The sequence below is a fragment of the Amphiprion ocellaris genome, chromosome 9 (assembly GCF_022539595.1).
Source record: "Amphiprion ocellaris isolate individual 3 ecotype Okinawa chromosome 9, ASM2253959v1, whole genome shotgun sequence".
Lineage (NCBI taxonomy): Eukaryota > Metazoa > Chordata > Actinopteri > Pomacentridae > Amphiprion > Amphiprion ocellaris.
In genome coordinates this window covers 36,011,385-36,035,099 of record NC_072774.1, presented here as the reverse complement: position 1 = coordinate 36,035,099, position 23,715 = coordinate 36,011,385, and the positions used below count along the sequence as shown (strand labels likewise).

At 38.6% G+C, this 23,715-nt stretch overlaps 2 protein-coding genes across 10 annotated transcripts in view; one reads left to right on the top strand and one right to left on the bottom strand.

Annotated features, from left to right (window-relative positions):
• Positions 1-13,057, bottom strand: part of cnot10 (CCR4-NOT transcription complex, subunit 10) — a 33,342-nt gene extending 20,285 nt beyond the window's left edge. For 3 of the 8 annotated variants that reach the window (XM_023299603.3, XM_023299606.3, XM_023299609.3), the window contains exons 1-5: positions 12,862-13,057; positions 8,235-8,326; positions 4,360-4,521; positions 4,066-4,216; positions 473-612 (exon numbers count right to left, since the gene is read on the bottom strand). In XM_023299603.3, the coding sequence (XP_023155371.1) occupies positions 473-612; positions 4,066-4,216; positions 4,360-4,521; positions 8,235-8,326; positions 12,862-12,877 (561 nt within the window). In that variant the 5' untranslated portion in view covers positions 12,878-13,057. Of the gene's footprint in view, positions 1-472; positions 613-4,065; positions 4,217-4,359; positions 4,522-8,234; positions 8,327-8,631; positions 8,674-12,861 lie in introns of those variants that run through there. The other 5 variants (XM_023299605.3, XM_023299608.3, XM_023299604.3 and 2 more) reach the window with 4 other exon arrangements.
• A 1,225-nt stretch (positions 13,058-14,282) lies between these two features.
• Positions 14,283-22,904, top strand: rwdd1 (RWD domain containing 1). Of its 2 annotated transcripts, XM_055013410.1 has the most exons (8): positions 14,283-14,469; positions 15,375-15,440; positions 15,595-15,725; positions 17,582-17,725; positions 17,981-18,119; positions 18,228-18,284; positions 19,639-19,774; positions 22,778-22,904. In XM_055013410.1, exons 1-7 carry the CDS (start codon positions 14,397-14,399, stop codon positions 19,749-19,751), a joined length of 723 nt encoding a protein of 240 aa, XP_054869385.1. In that variant the 5' UTR covers positions 14,283-14,396; the 3' UTR covers positions 19,752-19,774; positions 22,778-22,904. The 2 variants fall into 2 exon arrangements, with proteins under 2 accessions (XP_054869385.1, XP_054869384.1); XM_055013409.1 differs by lacking the exon at positions 22,778-22,904 and having other exon boundaries at positions 14,284-14,469; positions 19,639-20,409.
• The last annotated feature ends 811 nt before the right edge of the window (positions 22,905-23,715 follow it).

The following is a 23,715-nucleotide window of genomic DNA, read 5'->3' as shown; positions in this document are numbered from 1 at the left end:
AAGCAGAGCCCTTAAGTAGTCTGTGCCCTCAGACACAACAATGAAATTAATACAACTCTTCCTAGTTTTAATGGCTTTTTAAGTGGCACAGCTCAGATATTTTGTAATTTAGATGATGGAATGAAACACTCTACTCTGATAAAATCATTCTAACTGGACATAGTTCTCAAACAAAGAATTTCTGTTGATTGTCTACTAAAACAAGGTCATTGTTTCCAAAAAGATGACACTAAGTTTGGAATATTCCAGTGCTCTGATCACAGTAAACCTCATTATACTGAGGTGGAGGTAGGTAGAGGCAAACAGCACAAGCAACTTAGACAACTGGGTTAATTATCATGATATATCATCAGAATAATACAGGTCAAGATGTCTCTCTTTCTACTGAACTTAAGTAGCAACAAAATGAAGTAAAATGTTACATCTACATTACAAAATTATTTGTATTTGACAGTATAGTGTGGTATGGTACCTCCCCTTTGCCGTTCTTGTTGCTTCCTTGTACAGAAAGTTTTTCCAGCACAGCCAGCAGATGGAGGGACTTCTCTGGCTGGAAGGTGAGTAGGTAGAGATCCACCAGCAAGAAGCACACAGCCTGAGCAAACTTCTCTTCTAGGACAAATAACACAATGACTCCATGCCAAGCTCAAGGTTGACACATGTACGAATATACAATCACCAGCCACTTTATTAGGTATTCAATTGCTTGTCAACACAAACAGCTAATCAGTCAATCACATGGCCACAACTCACTGCATTTAGCATGTAGACGTGGTCAAGACAACTTGCTGAAGTTCAAACCGAACATTAGAATGGGGAAGAAAGGGGATTTAAGTAACTTTGAACGTGGCATATTTGTTGGTGCCAGACAGGTTGGTCTGAGTATTTCAGAAACTGCTGATCTACTGGGATTTTCACCACAACCACCTCTAGGTTTACAGAGAATAGTCTGAAAAATAGAAAATATCCAGTGAGCGGCAGTTGTGTGGACCAAAATGACTTGTTGATGTGAGAGGTCAGTGGTTGGAGATGATAAAAAGGCAACAGTAACTCAAATAACCACTCGTTGCAACAAAGGAATGCAGAATACCATCTCTGAACCCACCACATCCAACCTTGAAGAAGATGGGCTGCAGCAGCAGAAGACCACACTGGGTGTCACTCCTGTCAGCTAAGAACAGGAAACTGAGACTACAATTCACACAGGCTCACCAAAAATGGACAATAGAAGATTGGAAAAACATTGCTGGGTCTGATAAGTCTCTATTTCAGCTGCAACATTCAGATGGTCAGAATTTGGCGTAAACAACATAAAAGCATGGATCCATCCTGCCTTGTATCAACGGTTCAGGCTGCTGGTGGTGTAATGGTGTGGGGGATATTGTCATGGCACACTTTGGCCCCCTTAGTACCAACTGAGCATCATTTAAACACCACAGCCTACCTGAGTATTGCTGCTAACTATGTCCATCCCTTTATGACCACAGTGGACCACCATCTGATGCTACTTCCAGCAGGATAATGCTCCATGTCACAAAGCTCAAATCATCTCAAACTGGTTTCTAGAACATGACAATGAGTTCACTGTACTCCAGTGGTCTTCACAGTCACCAGATCTCAGTCCAATAGAACCTTTGGGATGTGGTGGAACAGGAGATTATCATCATGGATGTGCAGCCAATAAATCTGCAGCAACTGTGTGATGCTATCATGTTAAATTTGGACCAAAATCTCTGAGGAATGTTTCCAACACCTTGTTCAAAGTATGCCACGGAGAATGAAGGCAGTTCTGAAGGCAAAAGAGGTTGCAACATTTTACTAGAAAGGTGTACCTAATAAAGTGGCCAGTGAGTGTATAGCTGTTTATCTACGTGATCAGAACTGTGGGGGCACCTCACTACCATAAGTCAACACACATATATCTTACAAACTTTCATGCAACGTCACACTTCGACTGTTGGTAAGCTAGAAATTGCTGCATGTCCTACAACCTTCACTTAAGCAACACACTCCAGCTTGTTCCAAAGCCTGACACATTTGACATGCAGGACTTATGCACATGGAGACTGGAGTGAGTTCCCTTTCTGGCAACATCTAATTCAGGCCAGCAACTAGGGAGCTGAACCTCAATACCGTGAAGCAGTTAGGCTCTGGTCACTGTCTGTGCACCTCTGAATTTTACTGACTTTCTTTATTCAATGTGTATCAGCGTGAGACCATTCCTACATCCTTATATAATTTTGCATGTGTAAATTTATTTGTGTTTTTTATTGCTGTGGTAACATCGAAGTTATTAGCTATGTACTTTGACAAATAGGCCAAAGTGGTTAACGGTCTTTATTAAAAACGATTAATTAAAAATTATCAGTAACTATTAACATCGATTGAAATTCAAGATTTTATCAAGATGCATTTTTCTGCTGCTAATCATTTATGTGACGTCAAAAGCAATACCAAACACCTGTCGCGTGTAATCAGGCCCCAAAGTCACAAAATCAAATGCATCCCGAAAATCTCAAATGTGCTCACGACATACAGTGGCATGAAAAAGTATCTGGACCCTTTGGAATTTCTCACATTTCTGCATAAAATCACCATCAAATGTGATCTGATCTTTGTCAAAATCACACAAATTAAAAAAACAGTGTCTGCTTTAACTAAAACCACCCAAACATTTATAGGTTTTCATAATTTTAATGAGGATAACATGCAAACAATGACAGAAGGGGGAGGAATAAGTAACTGAACCTTCTGCCTAAGGAGACTTTGAGAGCAATTAATACCAATTTTTACCAAATAATTTAAGTCAGGGGTGTGTCCAATCACTGAGGAGTCTAAGTTGACTTATCTATCTTTGGCACTGTTGCTTCTCTCCCAAGGAGTGGCCATCCACCAAAAATGACAACAAGAGTTCAGCGCAGAATGCTCAGAGAGGTAAAAAAGAACCCTAGAGTGTCTGCTAAAGCCTTACAGAAATCACTGGCACAGTCCAATATCTCTGTGCATACATCGACAATATGTAAAACACTGGCCAAGAATGGTGTTCATGGGAGGACTCCACGGAGGAAGCCACTGCTGTCTAAAAAAAACACTGCTGCACATTAAATGTTCACAAAAAGGTACTTGGACACTCCACGGAACTTCTGGCAAAATATTTTGTGGACTAATGAAACGAAAGTTGAATTGTTTGGGAGGAACACACGTCGTCATGTATGGAGGAAAAATGGAACAGCTCACCAACATCAACACCTCATCCCCACCGTGAAGCATGGTGGAGGGAGCATCATGGTTTGGGGCTGTTTTGCTGCCTCAGGGCCTGGACAACTTGCAACCATTAATGGAAAAATGAATTCAAAAGTTTATCAGGAAAAGCTGAGGCCGTCTGTTAGACAGTTGAAGCTAAAAAGAGGATGGATGCTGCAACAGGACAATGACCCAAAACACAGAAGTAAATCAACTTCAGAATGGTTTCAGAAGAACAAATACACGTTCTGGAGTGGCCAAGTCAAAGTCCTGACTTGAACCCCATTGAGATGCTGTGGCATGACCTCAAGAGAGTGATTCATGCCAGACATCCCAGGAATCTGACTGAACTGCAGCAGTTTTGTAAAGAGGAATGGTCCAAGATTGATCATGATCGATGTGCCAGACTGATCTGCAACTACAGGAAACGTCTGGTTGAAGTTATTGCTGCCAAAGAGGGGGGGAGCCAGATATTAAATACGAAGGTACAGTTACTTATTCCTCCCCCTTCTGTCATTGTTTGCAAGTTATCCTCATTAAAAATATGAAAACCTATAAATGTTTGGGTGGTTTTAGTTAAAGCAGACACTGTTTTTTTTGTGTGATTTTGACAAAGATCAGATCACATTTGATGGTGATTTTATGCAGAAATGTGAGAAATTCCAAAGGGTTCAGATACTTTTTCATGCCACTGTATTTTTCCAGGCAGCAAATTCTTACAAGAGTCTGGGAGACTAAATATTATATATTTTTAAAATGATTACATCATAAATCATGTCAACAACAGACAATAGTCTGTCTATGCAAAGCCACACAACATACCAAATGGTTCCAGAAACTGGTAGAGCTTCTCTCCTATTGAGATGGCCTCAGAGTACTGCCGCAGATGATAGTGGATGATGGCTTGATTATAGTACAGCAAACTATTTTCAACGTCATCCAATCCATCAACATCCTCTGCTGATGTGTGAACCTAAAAACAAAGACAGCGTGTTTAATAGAGACCTAGACACCAAGAAGAAGCAACGTTCTGTATTTGTCTAGAATTCTCAATGAAAACAAACTCACCATGAAATAAAAGCATGAGAATAATATGATCTACATGTCAAAAGTTACCTGGTTCTTCATTGCCATCAGGGTTTGCTTCAGCATCCCTGTGGTAGTCTGATCGCTTTTGTAAAATTCAACAACAGCCCTATTCATGGTGATCTTGTAGTCCTCTTTGTTGACCTCCTGCAGGGCTTCAAGGTGTTTGAGAGATTCATCATACTGTCCAGCCTGTGAAGATCACAGAGGCCCATTTCACAAAATTTGCAATGTGAAATCTGTGAACTGCAACATTAGAACTTCCTGTCAAATTAATTGAGGTGTTTCACAAAATAAAACAATCTATACAATACTTTAAGTTTCAACAGAAGTTATGGGGGAAATCATTGGTAAAAGACGATGCTGTCATCACCTGCGGTCTACACTACTTTGATTTAAAACTGCTTTCATGAAACAGGCTCCAGGTCAATGAATACAGCATTCATATGTACATGTGACTGTTTATGCAGATGTTGCAATTACTGCCACATTTTTGGTTATCTTAAAGAACTCTGTGAGTCTGCCTAACATCACCCTTGCTGTTACATACACCACGTTTCAGCAATTTCACCATATAAAACTACATATACTAGGAAAGATTGTATTTAGGAGATTCCTGTTAACACACTAAAGAAGCAGTCTCAAGTACAGCAAGCACAAATTACATGTGTACTTATGATTAGGAAGGTTGGACATTATCCTAAGTCAAGTCCTTTTACACTGGGTGTCAGTTAGATAAGAATATAATCAATGTTGATTAATATGCATAGTATATAACACAAGTAATTAAACCTCTGTCCAATATCATGTCAAGTGAATCCAAATTGTACCACCTTAGAGTAATTTGATTATTTTTAAGTTGAACAGTGTTTAGATTTAGTATATTGCATACAGGCCCTGCAGTAGGAAGTCAAAGTAACAAAAGCCAGAACACCTTTCATTACTGTGAGTCAAATCAAAAAAAATGTTCGTACTTTGTTGATCCATCTTTTGATTATTTTTTGGATGACAATCGTCTTTGGTAGACACCTGAAAATCAGTAGACAACAGTGTTGCACAAGTTTCTGAAGAGGTCCACCCATCCATTCCTCGGACATGTTTTTCTGTTTCTCTTTGCTGAAGGGGTTGTGTTGCTCGACCTTTACCTTTAAAATACCTCAAAGATGGTCTACTAGGGCTGGACCCGAATATATCCGAATATTAATTTTGAGATGCAGATCACAAAGTCTCCAATCACACAACTTTGATGTGATTTCATTCAATTCGATTTAGGGAACTGTGATCGATATGAGACAATATATGCCCATAAACTGCAAATGATAAAGAAATGAAACAGAATAAAACAAAATAAAATTCTCATTAAAGCAGGATATCCTAAAGCGAGATCTTAGAGTAATCTAAGCATGTAACGAAAACACCACTTAACCCATGAACCAGACAACACAGTTTAGTTTTGACCTGTTCAGGTTACTAACAGAATCAACTAAAGCAACACTTAGAAAGAAGCCAATCAAGTTTAGTAATGAAGTCAATGCAGTGTTGAGGATGTCACTATAAACATCAACATAAGCATTAAAGTCATCCAATATAATTGTCATATCTGGACAAAAAAATCTGAAAGGACCTGATAAATTTAGACAGACATTTTCTTCCTGCAGCAGCCAGGGTCCAGTATGACCAAATCATAATTATTTTTGATCAGTTATCAGATCATTAACTAGTACAGATTCAAACTACATATCTAATATTCAACACTCCACATTTAGTTGTCCTGGTGTTTTTCAAGGCAAGATTAGACAATATACCAAGTGATGTTTAATGCATAATAATGCAAAAACCAACAAAGGGACAGGTTATCAAGCTGTCCAAAAAACAAACAGCCCAGTAATTTCTGTTTGTTTAAAGAGTGAAACTGACAACGGCTACTATGTAACCAATGATTTAACTGCAGCTTACAAACTGTGACTGAGGTGTATGTGACAGCTCAGCTGTCTGAGGTGAAAAAAGTACACAATGTGATCTGCTGTCAGATCCTGATTAATCCTGTCATCATGTGGGGGATAAGTTATTTATAATAATAGATAATTTTAACTAATTGTTGAACTTACTGCTATTCTTGTCTGCTCATTTAGATCTTACTGCTGTCTGATGCTGCATGCATTTAATTAACACTGCTCATGGGAAATATTTGCTCCATGACAAACATGATGGAAGAGCTTGAGACACTCGTCAAGAGTCAAAGACTCTACCAGGAAAGCAGCCTCATGTTTTACATGGAAACATGGCTGAAAGACTGCATTACCGAGAATAACACCAAAACCAGAGGCTTACGGACTGTACGAGCGACCGGCACACCACAGCGCGTGCTAAGAGGAGAGGTGGAGGACTTGCTCTGCTTGTAAATGACAGATGATTGTGTAACCTTGCACATGCTATCATCAAAGAACAGACCTGTAGCAGGACATTGAACTGTTAGCAGTTAGTCTGAGACCATACTGTCTGCCACGGGCCTCCTACTGCACACGCTGAGACTGAAGAGACCAGGTCCACCATCTCCTCCCACCCTCTTCTTCTCTTCAACCCAAACTTCTACCTTCATCCTCTCAAGCTTGCCCCTCTCCCCTCCCCCACCAGCTCTGTCCCACCTCCTCTCAGTCCTTCTCAGAGAGCAGGGTCTCTGTATGCTGCACGGCACCGCAACTATGTAACACAAAGAACGTTTCTGGATTTGGAAAGTCAAAATACATCATTGATGAATGTCTTATGGTGGTGAGATAACATGTGCAACGTCATATTATTTGTTTCAAAATAGTGGCAAAATCAATCCTCCAGTACTGAGCTGCGTTTCAGTCAATATTTCATACTCGTTTCGTTGTCTGACAACAGAAACAGAAAAATATGTAAATGAGAGCAGCTTTATTTGAAATTCTGCTGTATTAAAATGCAGTTCATGTGTGCAGAGAGAGCAGGAGATGTAACGTATGTCGTGGTAAATTCATCATTGCTTTATTTGACCTTTAAGTATATTCTGTATTTTTTCCAACTGAGACACATGATTATGATTGCGGCAACTTGCCTTTGTAATGATGCACATTTTATCTCGTTTCAGTTCCCATTGTGCTAACCTAGTAGAATCTCTAACATAAACTTTCATAGATCAGTGTGTACCTCCTCGCTATCCACTCAGTCCACACTGCGGTCAGCAGATGCATAGTCACTGGTCATGCTGTGTACATGTAGAAACTGATAAAAGTTTGGTGTCATCTTGTAGCACTCCTCTCTTGACTATGTTTCATGTGTGAGATCTGTCCTGTTCAGCTGGAAGTAAGATTCACTCACCACCATGCAGTTTAGTTATTTGTTTTTCTGGTTTCAAATCAGTCGAAGTTTCTATCAACTCTAAATGTCCCTCAGCTTTACAAATTCCACACAGCTCTGACCTGTTGACATATGATAAAAGCTAACGGTCACAATAGCCAGACAATGCTGCTCCTATTGCTGTGGTGACATTCTTTAGTTCAACAGATGCTTGTGCTCATTAATGCAGACAACAGCAGAACGTCTGGTTGGAAACATTTCTGGGATAGCTGAAACACCTACAGAAAGTAAACAAACCTGGTTGGCCTCTAGTCAACTGCTCATTCTGAATGGCTCACCTGGCAAGCAGTGGACAGTGATGGAGTAGGATTATACAAAGTCTGAGCAGGACGACTATTGGTTAGTTAGATGTGACGAAGCACCAGGGCCTTGCTTGTTTGTAAACCGAGGAAGCTAAGTAGTTGTAGAAGGACTTGGGGAAATATCAGAGGAAACAACCACAAAACCCAATAAAAATGAATTCTCACCACATGGAAACTCTAAGCCAGATCTCTAAGTATGTAAGGAAGGAAAAAAAGAGGATTTACCAAAAACGCTTCATATGCACTCGCTGCAATTTCTTTCTCTTGGTCTGTCATCCCAGGGGATGGTGAGCTCTCATGCTTTGCCTCGTTTTGCTCTGATCAAAATGAAAAAGAGAGGGGAAAAAAATCAAACTTAGCACTTACTGCCCTCCAACATTGTTCTCTGCACTTGAGATGTAAAAAGAGTACACCTTCTTAATGGATTGAGTCCTGCTAATTCTTGAAGCTACTAGCATGAACTGAACTCACTTTCACATTGGTAGAATAATGGTGACATGACACATTAACCTGCTGGAAGTAGTCATTCTTCGAAGACTGGACTGCTTCCATAAAAAGAAAAGGAATTAAAATGAAAAAAGAAAATAGGAGCCCATGGACTATGGCTTTACTCAGAACTTACATGACAGTGACCCACAAACACCAAATCACATCTCTTGGGTTTCCAGAGGAAAAGTTCTCACTTTGTTTTTTGACCTGCGAGAGGACATGAGGCTTTTTCAAATCGAAAAAACAATTCTCCAGTAATTGCAAACTTTGTTGCTTAAAAATTGCTTTCCCTTTAGTCTATTAAGCTGCCTACCTCATAAAGAGATACTTGATCCTTCAGTTTCAAAATTGAAAACTTGGAGAGAAATCATTTCTCAGGTGGTAGGGAACAAAAAACTCTAATTTGAACTTGAGTAATGTGTTTGAGAAAATGACATTTATTTACATTGCACCACTGTTGACAGTGGTCTACAATGCAGCCGTGCTTTCATTTGGATTAAAACAACGGTAAAACTGAGTGAAATTCAAAGGAAGACAAGCAGAGCCATTGCTAGTTTGAAAAGTATAGTGGTAGGTCCTTCTCATTTAATGAACTTGTTATTTAAGTCCACACCAGTTAAATTCAATGTTTAAGCCCACTCAAATTTGACATTTGATTCAATCAAACTGAATATTTGCTGTGAAGCCCTGCATCGTTCTGCAGAATGCTCTGAGGTCCTGGTATGAAAGCATAATCTGTTTTTCTGATTTCACCAAACCAAAAACAACAATAAATAAACAAGAAAATGGTTCTTTTGTTCCCCAATGTCTACTAACATTGACCACCAAATGTAACAAAATGCAAAACCTTGTTTTCGGGTTTGGTTTAATCCTACTTTCAGTTTTTCCGTTTCAAAGCAAAAATTAGAAAACTGCCTCTTTTTCCCCACTGTTCATTTGTGAAGAAAAAAAAACATCTCAATGGAGGGAGTGAACTGGAAGTAACTCAATCCATCAAAATAACAGTGATATGTGTTAGAACTTTCCTGTCAGGAAAACGAGCCACTTTGTTAATGGTTCAGTTGCCTGCAGTTTCCGACTGAGCTAAAGTTAGCTTGTTTGTCAGTTATGTAAGAGCACTGTTTTAGTTGAAATGGGCACTGTAAGATGTATTCCATATTAACTGTCCACCTTAGACATAATACAGAAAATCCACATTCCTCCCATTCACAGCTGCTGTATTTTGCTCATGAGGCCAGTGCTAGACACGTCAGCTGAGCAGCATTGGTTTGACTGGAATTGAAGGTTCTGCTGAGACACTAGCACTAATGGGATGCCAGTCTTACCATCCAGAGTCAGGTTTTCCTGCTTCTTAGCTGCTGCTTTCTCTCACAAATCCAAATAGCAGAAGTGTGGGCATAAGCAGTATAGGTGGTTGCTAATAGGGCATAAAATGTCAGATGGGCACCAGAATAATGCAGGAGAAAAATTTCCTCAGTCAAATGAGCCTTCACACAGAATTAGAGTTTTACATTTGACTCTTTTGTAACACAATGGCCATCTTCGGGATGAGTCCCAAGCTCCATCACATCTATATTGTACTGTTAGTAAAAGTCTGATTTGTTCACTAAAGTCAAAACTATTTTGCTCCTAAAGATTTTCTTCTGCTTAAATTTATAAGTGAAGTAGTTATTACTGCATCATTACAGTGCACATTTTTCCCCAATTCATTATACAATAAGCTGTTTCACAGTAGTGCTCAGGTTTAGTCAGAATAATGCAGTTCAGCTGGCATATTCACCACTTCATATGTAAAATATAGCAGCAGTGGATGAGAGGTATATTGACATTGCATGTTCTGCTTTATGTGGACAGCTAACATGGAATAGATGTAACAGTTTTCACAAAATTCATTGATGCACCATGAGTAAAATAATGTCACCACATATCACACTAATGGGCTAAGTTTAGCTTAGTCTGAAGCTTCAGACAACAGATTCAAACTGGTATATTCTGCTGACAGTATGCTCTCACTTTCATTTTGACGGTTTACCATTACTTTTGATTCATCTTCTCCATTGATCTGTGGCTTTTAATTCACAAATGATCCAAGGAAAAATCTAGAAGAAAGAGTCATTTTTTTCATTTTTGGTTTGAAACAGAAAAAGGAAAAATGTGATTACAACAAATCAAGAAAACAAGCTGCTGATTTTTTATGGTAATGGACACTGGAAAATGTAAAAAGGACCTCTTTTCATTTTTTCAGGTATGGTATATGACAGGTTAATAAATTATACTTCAGAGCCCTAACAATCTGGCTGCACGTGATCATCATTCTAGTATAGTGGGGAAAACTGTCTGGCTTGTTAATGTTTCTTTTAGCAATGACAATAAAACTGGGCAGAACTTAGTGAAACACAGAGCAGTCCAATCTAAATAGTGACAGGTGTAGTTGTTTTAGTGCAACATTTTCATGCAGGGAGGCCAACGCAGTCATAATGGCTAATTTGCTGAAAAAAATAGCATGGCTGTCTTACTGCACAATCCTCCGCAAAACTTAAAATTTTCCATGTGGTAGGTTGCTAGTTGTTGCTGTGGATCCCTTAGTGAGTGTGGAATTTTGAAAATGACAAAACATAGCTGAAACAGAGGACAAGGACACACGAAATGCACAGCCAATTGCAAACCTGTAATATACATTTCAGACTACAGCCATTTATGTTTGGCATCACAGGCTACATCTTGTGCCAAGAGCTGTCAAGCGTAATTGTGATTAGTATTAAGAAATAAAAACAAGCCAGAGTGTATTCCCTATAGCACAGAGCAGGATGAGTCTGCAGCACCAAACCTGCATTTTCAGGACAGCAGTTGTAGGATCACACTGGTCGGACGCAGTGGGCTTTGCACCACCTATTGAGCGTGATGACTCAGGGAGTCGCTATGACCTCATTTCTGGTCCAGATGGACGACAGAGTGAATGAAAATCTAATTGTATTTGTTCAACATGAAAAATAGAATTGTTTTCAGTTGCACAGTACAGATACCATTAGCCTACCAAATGTGGGAAACAATGTTTTAACTAGTCATTCATTAGGCACTGCAAACCATCACGCTTAAGCTAATGATAGCTTGCTGCAAAACAAACTCTTAGCCTGTTTATTGGAACCAAAGTGGGATTGTGGCAAGCCCAAGTCAGTGTTATTGATAAATAATCTTAGCCAGCACATTAAATAAACTTTAGAAGTTAAGACAAGCCTGTCAAAATGATCACTTCCTGTCAGCTAGATTGAACCAGCAATAAATACCCTTCGGTGTAAATGTTTGTTTAATACTCAATATTTACCTACTTAAATGAATTTCAAATCATTTTAATAATATACTTTTTTCACTGCAGACATTTGATTTGTTACAGTAGGGAAAGCAACAGTGTATTAATGATGACTCCATGATAACACCAGAGCACCTGCCTTTGTGCTTGTTGGTTCACTGTCATGCTAATTCATTCATTGAGTCTTTTTTGTCCAGGTATCATGTCAATAACGTGCTCTTGGATTTAGAAATGAGATAATAGTTTGTGTGAGATACTCCTTGAATAAACCTTTATAATTTTAAGTAGTTTTTGGGGTGAAATCAGCCTTTAAAACCGTAAGTTGCGCACTTTAGCGATCATCCATTACGATAGGTGGCGCTGTGTCTAAGGAAAGGCCGTAGAATTGCGGCCCTAAAGTTGCGCTACTTAGTACAGCCTCTAGTGCTGGAGACACATTTCATTAATAGGAGAATTCAATGGTGGAGCCAGAATTTTCTCCACGACGTTGCTTCAGTGCTATGCGGGACCTTCTCTACGGTTGCTCTCTTCTTTGGCTCTAACCAACAGTCAGGGCTGCTTGACCTAAATGACATCCTAAATGGTGCGCCGGTGCTGGAATGTCGCCAAAAAAAACGCAGTTCAAACTGCGATATACTGAGATGTGGAGATTTAACTGGTATTTATCGGTTTAATCAATATTCTGATAATTTGTTTTGTAGGGACTTAAATATTTTTTGTAAAGAAAAAGGTCGCACTCTCTAGCTTTATTCATTTGTGGGAATAAAATGAACAAAATTTTGCTTGACCGTGCCTTGGACAAGACATATCTCAGCTAAGCTCCAGCAGGCTAACGTAAATTAAGAAAAAGCCTACTGAACATATCTGGATGTTTACGCTACAACTCACATTGTAACCTAATAACCAACTAAGCGTAACATTAACGATTCCCTTCAAAGTACATTACCAGTTATTAATTCGATAAACCACTAATTTAATTTGCTCAAGGAGTTGAAGCTAGCTTGCGTCTACCATACCTATTGCATCTGCTCAGCTAGCAATTGCTGACACATTTACCTGTATTTTCTGCCATTTCTGGAAGCGGGGTTGACAACAATCCGCAAACGTAAATCTGCAGTAAATTCCGTTGAATGGCGGAGAATATGTTACAAGTATCGCTAAATACGTAACCTCTCGTACTTCATACACACTACAGCTAGCCGAAATCTGTTTGTTCGGCTCCGAAACGGATACTTCTTTGCTGTTTTGTGACACTTTGCAACCAACTGGTTGTAATAACGCTGCACCGCCCCCTACTGACATAAACGTGTATGGACCATTTGTATGGAAGGCTGTTTTATTCAATAATAATTTTTAAAAATGTCTCTTTTAAATACATATGGCTATGAAATTATCAATAAATTCAAAAATTAAATTCATGTATTTATTTATTTGTTGACTTTTATTTCACAATATCACGTATATTTATTTCAGGGATGTTTTCATTTCTAATCCGTACATTATAATTAAAGGGAGTAGGGCTGTGTGCCAGAGTCAGTTCAAAGCCAGAGAGCAAAGTGGACGCAACCACCCCCACACCCTACCAAAGTCGTTGCTATCAAAGTAAGCTTCCATAATCCAAGGTAAACTTTAAAGGTAAGTGTTAACCCATAGATGCTCCAATGATTGGACCCTACACTCTTCCATAAGTGGGTCAAAAATGACCTGTATAAGAATCCATGTGTTTTTCATGTCATTTTAGTTAAGAATAATAATTTCTATTATTGTTTGGATAATATTTTGCTCCACACAAGAATGATTTCATGTTTGAAATGTTTGTCTTTCTTTTTTTTTTTTTTTACTTTATAGCACATTTTGATAACTGAAAAGAAGAATATTACACAGAACAGAACTAGAAGAACGTCAACATCCATTTTGTAGACATTTTTCTGTTTTTTTCCTCTAACTTTTGTGCTCCATCCTTCTAAGTTTGTGTATTACCTCTTGTATGATATTATCAATGATAAAGAGCTTGGGGAAGTAACACAAATATTACAATTTCTTTAAAAGTGTAAAAGGTAACTTAAATATTTAAATGGAATGATATCAAGAAATTGTTTTTTGAGGAATAGCTGAATATGAAATGATAAAAACTTTTCATTCAAAGATACCACACCGGGTCACTTTTGACCCACTTATGCATCAAGGTTTCAGTACATGTTCTATGTGTCCCGTCCTGTCTCAGTGTGATGTGTTTAGTGGACCGTTTCAAATAGCGGATTTTTGCATATGCCAATGATTTTTTTTCCCTGTTCTCCTTCAAGATAGGATGGAAATGTAAACGGCATGCATTGTTCGTTCGGTCATCGCTGCAGATCGAATGTGTGCAGGTCTGGTTCATGTGGAACGAGCATAGACTGTATACAGTCTATGAGAACGAGGCTGTCCTCCTCAGTTCACCACCAACCACCGTCACCAGCGAAAGCGCCATCAGACCAAAAAGTTCGAACCACGTTATCATCGACCACTATCGAGTGACTGTAGCATGGCGTCTTAGCTTCAACCTAGCGCTATGATTTTGCTAACGTGTAGATAATCTGCCGCTACCCAAAATGACAGACTACGCTGAAGAGCAAAGAAATGAACTTGAAGCTATTGAGTCCATCTACCCGGACTCTTTCACAGGTTTGAACTGCATCAACGTGACGTTAGATATGACAATGAGAGCTAACTCGCAGTTAGCAAGTACAAGCTAGTTAGCTGGCTAGGATAAGTACCTCAAACGTCATTTGTTATTTTTTATGACACCCAGTAGGTTAGTTTTATTTTCAGTCTAAGTTCTGAGTTAAATGCCAGAAATGCAGCTGTTACAGGGAAGCTATTAAAGTGGGTATTTTACGGTAACTTACAAGAACAGACAAGCACGCTAAAGTCCATTCAGATTCCCAGTAACCCTCCATGAACACGGAACACCACGTAAATAGAGAACATGTGTAACACGTATGCATTTTCTATGTCCAAGGAACTGCTAGCTAATAAATTCGGCATGCAAAGCGGCCCAAAAGGAATTTAGATCCGTAAAGCACATTGTTAAAGGAATGGATGTCACAGCATTACTGTAGTTGAAGCAACAGCTGAAGCACAGTGGTCAAGCCAAATCATTCCGAACAACAAGTTTGTTTTTAGATGATGAGACCAAAGAGAACTGCAAATCGTTGAACAGAAATGTAAAAAAAAAAAAAATATGAATCTCTCCGTAATGGGTTATTGGGTGTTGATTAATGGGCAAACGAGTGCTGATTTTATGAGTTTAAACACACCACAATACAGGACTGCAAATAACTCCTCAAGCCACTGAAAGGATGGTAGACTTGACTTGAGAGTTTCCTATACTGTTTTGAGTTTATGAAATACACAGGACATAAACGGTATTACTGTCCTCAGAGTAGCTTGATGTACCTGTGACAGTCTTTACAGCATGATGCCTAATATCAGCAAGTAGCGTCCAATTGTGTCTTTTAATTTGCATGTGGTAAACCAGTTTATCGAATAATAGGTAGAACTGATCTTGCAAATTCATGTGTTTGCAGTGCTCTCAGAGGATCCCACCAGCTTCACCATCACTGTAACATCAGATGCTGGGGAAAATGGTGAAAGTATGTATACTGATGTGTGGTTGCTAAGTGTCTTCTATTACACACACACAGTATAAGTGTCAGGAAAACAAATTTGAGAAACAAATCCTCAGTGATAGGAGATTTTCGTCAAGATAATAAAGTTTAATATGAGATGCCTGTTGTCTTTTTGCAGCTGTAGAAGCAACATTAAAATTCACATATGTAGGGAAATACCCAGACGAACCTCCACTGTGGGAGATCCACTCCCAGGAAAACCTGGAGGACAATGACATGGAGGACATTTTCACCTTACTACAGCAGCAGGTCTGTCAATAGTTAAAATGCAGTTTGTGTGTGTGTGTGTTTGTGTGTGTGTGTATGTATTTACTATAACTACAATCTTGGGTCAACATTTCACCAACTCTTTAGGGCTCCATCAGTAGAATTGAATGGGTTGCAAGTATAGCAAGCAAAGATTAATTGAACATACACTATATTGCCAAAAGTATTCGCTCACCTGCCTTGACTCGCATATGAATGTAAGTAGCATCCCATTCCTAATCCATAGGGTTCAATATGACGTCGGTCCACCCTTTGCAGCTATAACAGCTTCAACTCTTCTGGGAAGGCTGTCCACAAGGTTTAGGAGTGTGTTTGTGGGAATTTTTGACCATTCTTCCAGAAGCACATTTGTGAGGTCACACACTGATGTTGGACCAGAAGGTCTGACTCTCAGTCTCTGCTCTAATTCATCCCAAAGGTGTTCTATGGGGTTGAGGTCAGGACTCTGTGCAGGCCAGTCAAGTTCATCCACACCAGACTCTGTCATCCATGTCTTTATGGACCTTGCTTTGTGCACTGGTGCACAGTCATGTTGGAAGAGGAAGGACCAGCTCCAAACTGTTCCCACAAAGTTGGGAGCATGGAATTGTCCAAAATGTCTTGGTATGCTGAAGCATTCAGAGTTCCTTTCACTGGAACTAAGGGTCCAAGCCCAGCTCCTGAAAAACAAGCCCACACCATAATCCCCCCTCCACCAAACTTTACACTTGGCACAATGCAGTCTGACAAGTATGGTTCTCCTGGCAACCACCAAACCCAGACTGGTCCATCAGATTGCCAGATGGAGAAGCACGATTGGTCACTCCAGAGAAGGCGTCTCCACTGCTCTAGAGTCCAGTGGTGGCTGCTTTACACCACTGCATCCCACGCTTTGCATTGCACTTGGTGATGTATGGCTTGGATGCAGCTGCTGGGCCATGGAAACCCATTCCATGAAGCTCTCTGCTGAAGCACTGTTCTGGAGCTAATCTGAAGGCCACATGAAGTTTGAAGGTCTGTAGTGATTGACACTGCAGAAAGTTGGCCACCTCTTGGCACTATGCTCCTCAGCATCCACTGACCCCGCTCCATCAGTTTACGTGTCCTACCACTTGGTGGCAGAGTTGCTGTCGTTCCCACACACTTCCACTTTCTTATAATACAGCTGACAGTTGACTGTGGAATATTTAGGAGTGAGGAAATGTCACGACTGGATTTGTTGCACAGGTGGCATCCTATCACAGTTCCATGCTGGAATTCACTGAGCTCCTGAGAGTGAGTCATTCTTTCACAAATGTTTGTAAAAGCAGTCTGCAGCCTAGGTGCTTGATTTTATACACCTGTGGCCATGGAAGTGATTGGATCACCTGATTCTGATTATTTGGATGGGTGAGCGAATACTTTTGGCAATATAGTGTACATCACAATAAATCTAGTATTGATTAGAACATGTTCTGGCAAGTGCTAATCTGTGTGTGAAAGGATGAAGAGGAGCACTATGTGAGTTTACAGTATATGTGCCCAAGTAGGCTAACTGCATCATTCAGGTGGCCTTCAGCTGATGCAAACATTCTCAGCCAAAATATTTTACTGCATTTTTAGGTCCCAAATCACAGATAAACAAACCTTCAACAACATCTGAGACAATGCAGCAACACATTTTCTTTTTTTTCTTGTTTTGCTCAAAACAAATGTTGCAAAACTGTAGATAGATAAATAACTTCAACTCTAGTGATGGGTGATTCCTACCTATTGTGCCTGGACTCAGTTTCCTCAAAAGAAAGTGTGTCAGTGGCTGTAGGTATGCTGTTATAATAAAATGTAACTGGTGTCAATATGTGTATGTTGTTATTCTGCAGGCTGAAGAAAATCTGGGCATGGTGATGATTTTCACCCTGGTAACAGCTGTTCAGGATAAGCTCAATGAAATTGTGGATGTGATGAAAAACAGGCGAGAAGAGGAAAAACGTCAGAAAGAGAAAGAGGCAGAGGAGGCAGAGAAAGTAATAACAAGAATAATTCACATTTTGCTTTACATGTTTAATTTCATATTTTTACATAATTTCCTCTAGGAGTAATGTTATTATCTTACATTGTAATTCAAGAGTGTAATCCTACTGATCTTTTTAAATTTCTTATGAAAATTTTTGTTTAGGTTATGGGCAGTATTTTAATTCAATTTAAGGTCAAGAAATTAATGTAGTCAATGAAGCTTCTTACAAATATAGTTGTGTAATATCATGGTATGTGTTTGATAGGTGCAGTTCCAGGGCACAGTTGTAACCATTGAAAACTTTCTGGCATGGAAAGCCAAGTTTGAGATGGAGATGGCTGAGCTGAGGAGGAAAAAACTGAAAGAGGAGGAGCAGGCAGGAAAACCCAAACTCTCTGGTAAACCTGATACTGTTACCAACAACAGTTCTCTGTCAAGACTCACATTTGATAAATTTGATAATAAATTCCAAACTGCCATTTAACATGTAAAGTTTTTCTCACCAGGTAAACAGCTGTTTGAAAGAGACCACAACCTGGACACATCTGACATCCAGTTCCTTGAAGATGGTAACAGATGACTCTGAAGCTAATGTTGCTGTTCATATATATATATATATATATATATATATATATATATATATATATATATATATATATATATATATATATATATATATATATATATACATATACATATACATATACATATATATATATATATATATATACATATACATATACATATATATATATATATATATATATATATGTGTGTGTGTGTGTGTGTGTGTGTGTGTGTATATATATGCATATGTGTCTATATATATGCATATGTGTCTATATATGTATATATATATATGTGTGTGTATATGTCTATATACATATATATGTATATATACGTATATATATACGTACTCCATATATATATGTGTGTGTGTGTGTGTGTATATATGTGTATATATGTACATGTACAAATCAGCATACATATGTTATTAAGTGAAATATGTAGGATCTGTGGTCATAAGTAGGTTCTTAAAGAGGGTTTTGGTTTCATGATGATTTTTGCACTGTATTCTTCCTACCAATCTGTGGAGTATTGATTGAAGTGCCAATGACTTGAGAAATAATGTAACTCGCGTCCTGAAATATTTAAGCTCAGTGATATGTACATATGGTCTTTAATGATACAACCGTGCTCTGGTAGAATAATACAAATTCTAGTAATACAATTATATGAAGGTAAATGTGGTTAAAAATGAGCCATATTTTTTATCCTGTGATTGGAACCGATTGGAGCTTTAAATATGTTGAGTATGGTGCCAGTCAGAGTCATACTGTATGAGAAAATTCTGAAAGCGGTCCCAAGTGGAAGAGATCATTGTTACAGGGCTGAAAGAAAAATCACGGTTTTCCAACTTATACTCCTTCAAATATCATTATGAAAAATGGTACAATCACATGTATATGTCAGACAGATATTTTTACTTAGTTTTGATTTCTTTGTCAAGATTTGTTTCAGTTTGTTATAACCTTGTTAGTCACATGGAAACATTGTGTTGGAAAAGTTGGTATGCATTTTTTAACTCAAACCAATGTTTCCTATGACCCGATTGTTACACATGGTCAGTTTAGTCAATGTTCAGCACTTAAAAAATCTGTCAGATTGAAGATTCTCATTGTTATTATTCAATAATTATTTATAATTACAACAATTTATTGTTAATAAAATTGTCTCTGCAGTTTGACATTGCATTGACCTAGGATAAAGTGTGGAGGTTTGTGGTGCTAGTGGGAATTGTAAGAATCACAAATAAAATCAGGGACAGAGCAGATAATACCTTAAGCTCAGTGTGGATGTATTGGAAGAGTGATTTATCCTCAGCACTTGTTTCTAACACATGCTTACTTTCTTCCTCTGCAGGTGGAAACAGTGTTGAAGTGGATGAGTCACTATTCCAGGATATTGAGGACCTGGATTTGGATGAGGATGACCCAAACTTTGATCCTTTAGAGATGGGCAGTGATGAGGACTAAAGCAGGAGTGGGACATACCAGTTGTAAGGACTAACAGGACCATACTGCACCTCTTCTGAATATGGTTTTCCGAGCAGACACAATAATTGCATATATTTACACTTACATTACTAGTAGGTGGAGAGTGAATCTCTATAAATACAGAACACACAGCCATGAGAGATCATTTAAATGCCTGAACAATCAAGTTACCCAAAAAAAATGTTGTGTTTTTGCTCCTGTGCTGTTTGACACATAGTCCAGTGACGGGAATGTTACTTTTCCAGAAGAGAGCAATAAATATCAGTTATGGTCATGCATTACAAGACTTTGCTAAAGTTAATACAGTTGGCGTTGTTAGCACAGAGAGCACATTGCTTTCTGTTTTTTCTGAGAGCATTGTAGCTATCAACAACGCAAGACAATTGTCACCACTCAGGAAATAACCCTGATCTCAAGTCCTACAATAAAGGCAGAGTAAAACAGCTGGTTGTTGTAATTAGTAGGCATGTTTTTACACTCATTAATCAAATAGAAAAAATGCCAATGGAATGTTGGTTTTGAACCCTCTGAAGTCCCCGTGCTTTCTCCATCAACTGCATTCAACTCATGTTTCAAAGAACAGTATTGAAAGCAATTTGTAATTTAACCTATAAAGAATAAAAGCTCTCGTTATGGACTTGGGTCTGTTTTGGACTTTCGATATTGTCAGTTTTTGTGAACAACCGATATCCTGTTGGGTTGTTCAAGAGTAAATATGCACAAATCAGATTCATTTTATAATGTACATTAGCAAAAATCTTATTAGTTGATGATGTGATTTGAATGTGAAGACCTCTATGCATATAAATATGCAGAGTAAATAGTAACTACAATCGTTGCATTTGTTATGTGAAAGAAAACAAAAAATATTGGTGGTGTTACATTGACACTGTTTCAGAATTCTCAATTCACAGTGTATGCACTTTGTAGTGCCATTAAATGTCCAACAGTGGAACAATTTCTGATGTCATGTACATGGTGGTTTGATAAATGTGAAAATCATTAGCCACTGAGCAAAAATTGCCATAATTCAGTATCAAATTGTAATTTGGTCCCCACAACTGTTAAAGCTTTCAGAAAACCATTTATGTCCCTAGGGATGGCACACCCCACAGGCAATGAACAAAATTGCAACAAAGATCACAATGCATTGCTGTTTGTCTCGTTCAAAAGCAGTGTATTTTAAAAACTCCATTTACACTCCCCTCCAAAAGTATTGGAACAATGAGGCCAGTTCCTCTTATTTTTGCTGTAGACTGAAAACATTTGGGTTTGACATCAATGAATATGAGACAATAGATCAACTTTTCAGCTTTTATTTCCAGGTATTTACATCTTGATCTGATACACAACTTAGAAGATAGCACCTTTTGTTTGAACCCACACATTTTTCATGTGAGCAAAAGTATTGGAACATATGACTGACAGGTGTGTTTTGCTGTCCTGCTGTGTCCTATTACACTGATTCTTCAAACAATAAATAGCACTCAATGTCTACGTTCTGTTTCAGATTTGGGTTTTGCCTGTGCAGACTGCATCTATAATTAGAGGTGTAGAACACATGAAAACCAGAGAGCTGTCTATGGATGAAAAACAAGCAGTTGTGAAGCTGAGAGAAGATGGAAAATCAATCACAGCCATTGAACAAACATTGGCCATAGCCAGAACAACCATTTGGAATGTTCTGAAGAAGATTAAAACTAGAGATCGACCGATATGGGTTTTTCAGGACCGATACCGATACCGATTATTAGTTGTTAGAGGAGGCCGATAACCGATATTTGGAGCCGATATTTATTTGCAGTAAAAGTGTAAAAATTAGCGTGAAAAAAATTGAATAATGCAAACACTGAACTTCATTTAAATGCCTAAAGCATGTTTATTTAATCAAACAGAAAATAATAGCTCCAGAAGTGCATGGATTTCCTACACTCAGAAGCATCTCTTATAAAGTTGAATAAAAGCTTAAATAAATACCTCCCTGAAATTTTTCCACAGTAAATAAAGTAAAATTTAAATATAACTATAATGACTTATCTTTGCTTTAACCCTTAGGAATCTGGGGGGACAATTTGACTGAGGTCCATTTTTGACCTGTACCTTTATATTTCACCTTAAAAATTGTTGATCTTGCTTTGCTTGGTGTCCTTTTTTCAGCACAACCTCACCTGTATATTCTACAATTACTTATACATTTTTGATATAATGTATGAACACGACCTAAAATTGCTGAAAAAATACAAAGTCTGAGTAGGAAAAAGTTTGATTTTTTTACTGTGGACACCATAAACGTAAAGAATCCTTTTCAGAACTTAGAATGCAAATATAAATTGTTTATGTCATAAAATAATGTGCAAATTCAGCAGTCAACACAGTTATATACCACTATTTGCACTAAAATGCAGGAAATTTTTAGGCACTTTGGCACAACTATTTACAAAATCATCAGGAGTCACAATAAAAATTGTACATAAATGAATTTGTGCCACTCCAAAAAAACTTTTTCTGCCCACCACAGTCTCTACAATGGCAAAAACAATAGGAAAGGGACTTTATGGCTCAGTGGGTAGAGTGGCCGTCTTGTAACTGGAGGGTTGCCAGTTTGATCCTGGCCTGGAGAGCTCATGTTGAGGTCTCCCTGAGCAAGACACTAAACCCCTAACTGCTCCTGATGGGTTGTGGTTAATGCCTTGCATGGCAGCTTCTACCATCAGTGTGTGAATGGGTGAATGTGATGTATAATGTAAAGCACTTTGGGTATCGTTTCAGGTACAGTAAAGCGCTATATAAATACAGACCATTTACCATTTAGGACCATGCGGAGAATCTGGAGTCCTGGTGTTCTCCATTGCTAGAATAAGTTTATTATTATTATTGATATTATTGTTATTATTATTATTATTATTATTATTATTATTATTATTATTATTATTATTATTATTATTTTACATCTGAAGCAAAGTCTTCATTTTCTGTGCATCTTGTGTCTTCTCTGTGTCTGGCAGAGAGAGTGATCTGTGTCCAAAGCCAGTGAAGGACGTGCTGCTGTCTGAGTGGAGCTGAGAGCTGCTCTCCCAAAGAGTTACAACTGTCCCCTGACTAAATAAAATGATAGAAAGTTCCAAATCCGCACTTTGGCCATCTCTCCTCTGTGTATTTCTTAAATATTCCACTCTCTTACTAGTAACACAGAGACGCTCTGACTGGGATCATGCCTGTGCAGACGCTCTCATCCTCCAGCCGCTGCAAGTGTTGAGCGTCTTTGTCCCAGGTGCTTCCAGCAGGGAGTCTCAGAGCTGTTTGTTTTTCACACGTCACTCCCTAAGAGTTGCAAAACTCTCCCTGATCTTTGTGATTGTTTTTGTGTCGGCTACAGAAGGCTTCAAAGAATCTCCCGTTTAGGCCGTTCACCATACAATGACGCACGAAATGCGCTCGTCTAAAGTTCGCTCAAAAGTACAGCGTTTATTATTGATCATAACTCTGGTTTTACTTGGTCGATCAACACTATTCAAAAACTGGTAGAAAGTTCAAAATCCGCACTTTTGACACACATTTAAAGGGAGACTCGTCGACGCTTCATCTTCCTGCTTCGTTCGATTATGCAGAGGATTAAGTAATTCACAGACATGTCGGGAGGTAATAGGAGTTAGCAGAGCCGCCGCTAATGTTTACTCCACTCTTACGTTATTCTGCTGCTCACTGTAACGTTAGTAGTAGTTGTGAGATCTAGGACTGGGATGTTTATTACAATTTCGGAAGAGTTTTCCGCATTTACCTTCTACACGTGTTTTCTCTCTGGAGCTTTTCACACGAGAAAACTTTCCTCTCTGCAGTGTGTGTGTGAGGACAGCTACTGCTTCAGAGGCTCTGCCACTGAAGCTTAACCAATCAGAGCACGGGGTGGATAGTGCTGGAGACAGAAAGCAGGAGAGAGAGACGC

Excerpts from the sequence above, each read along its gene's own strand:
- rwdd1 (XM_055013410.1), top strand. The coding sequence starts at position 14,397 with ATGACAGACTACGCTGAAGAGCAAAGAAATGAACTTGAAGCTATTGAG. Across the intron at positions 14,470-15,374 it reads CTACCCGGACTCTTTCACAG|TGCTCTCAGAGGATCCCACC; the intron begins GTTTGAACTGCA and ends ATGTGTTTGCAG. Across the intron at positions 15,441-15,594 it reads TGCTGGGGAAAATGGTGAAA|CTGTAGAAGCAACATTAAAA; the intron begins GTATGTATACTG and ends GTCTTTTTGCAG.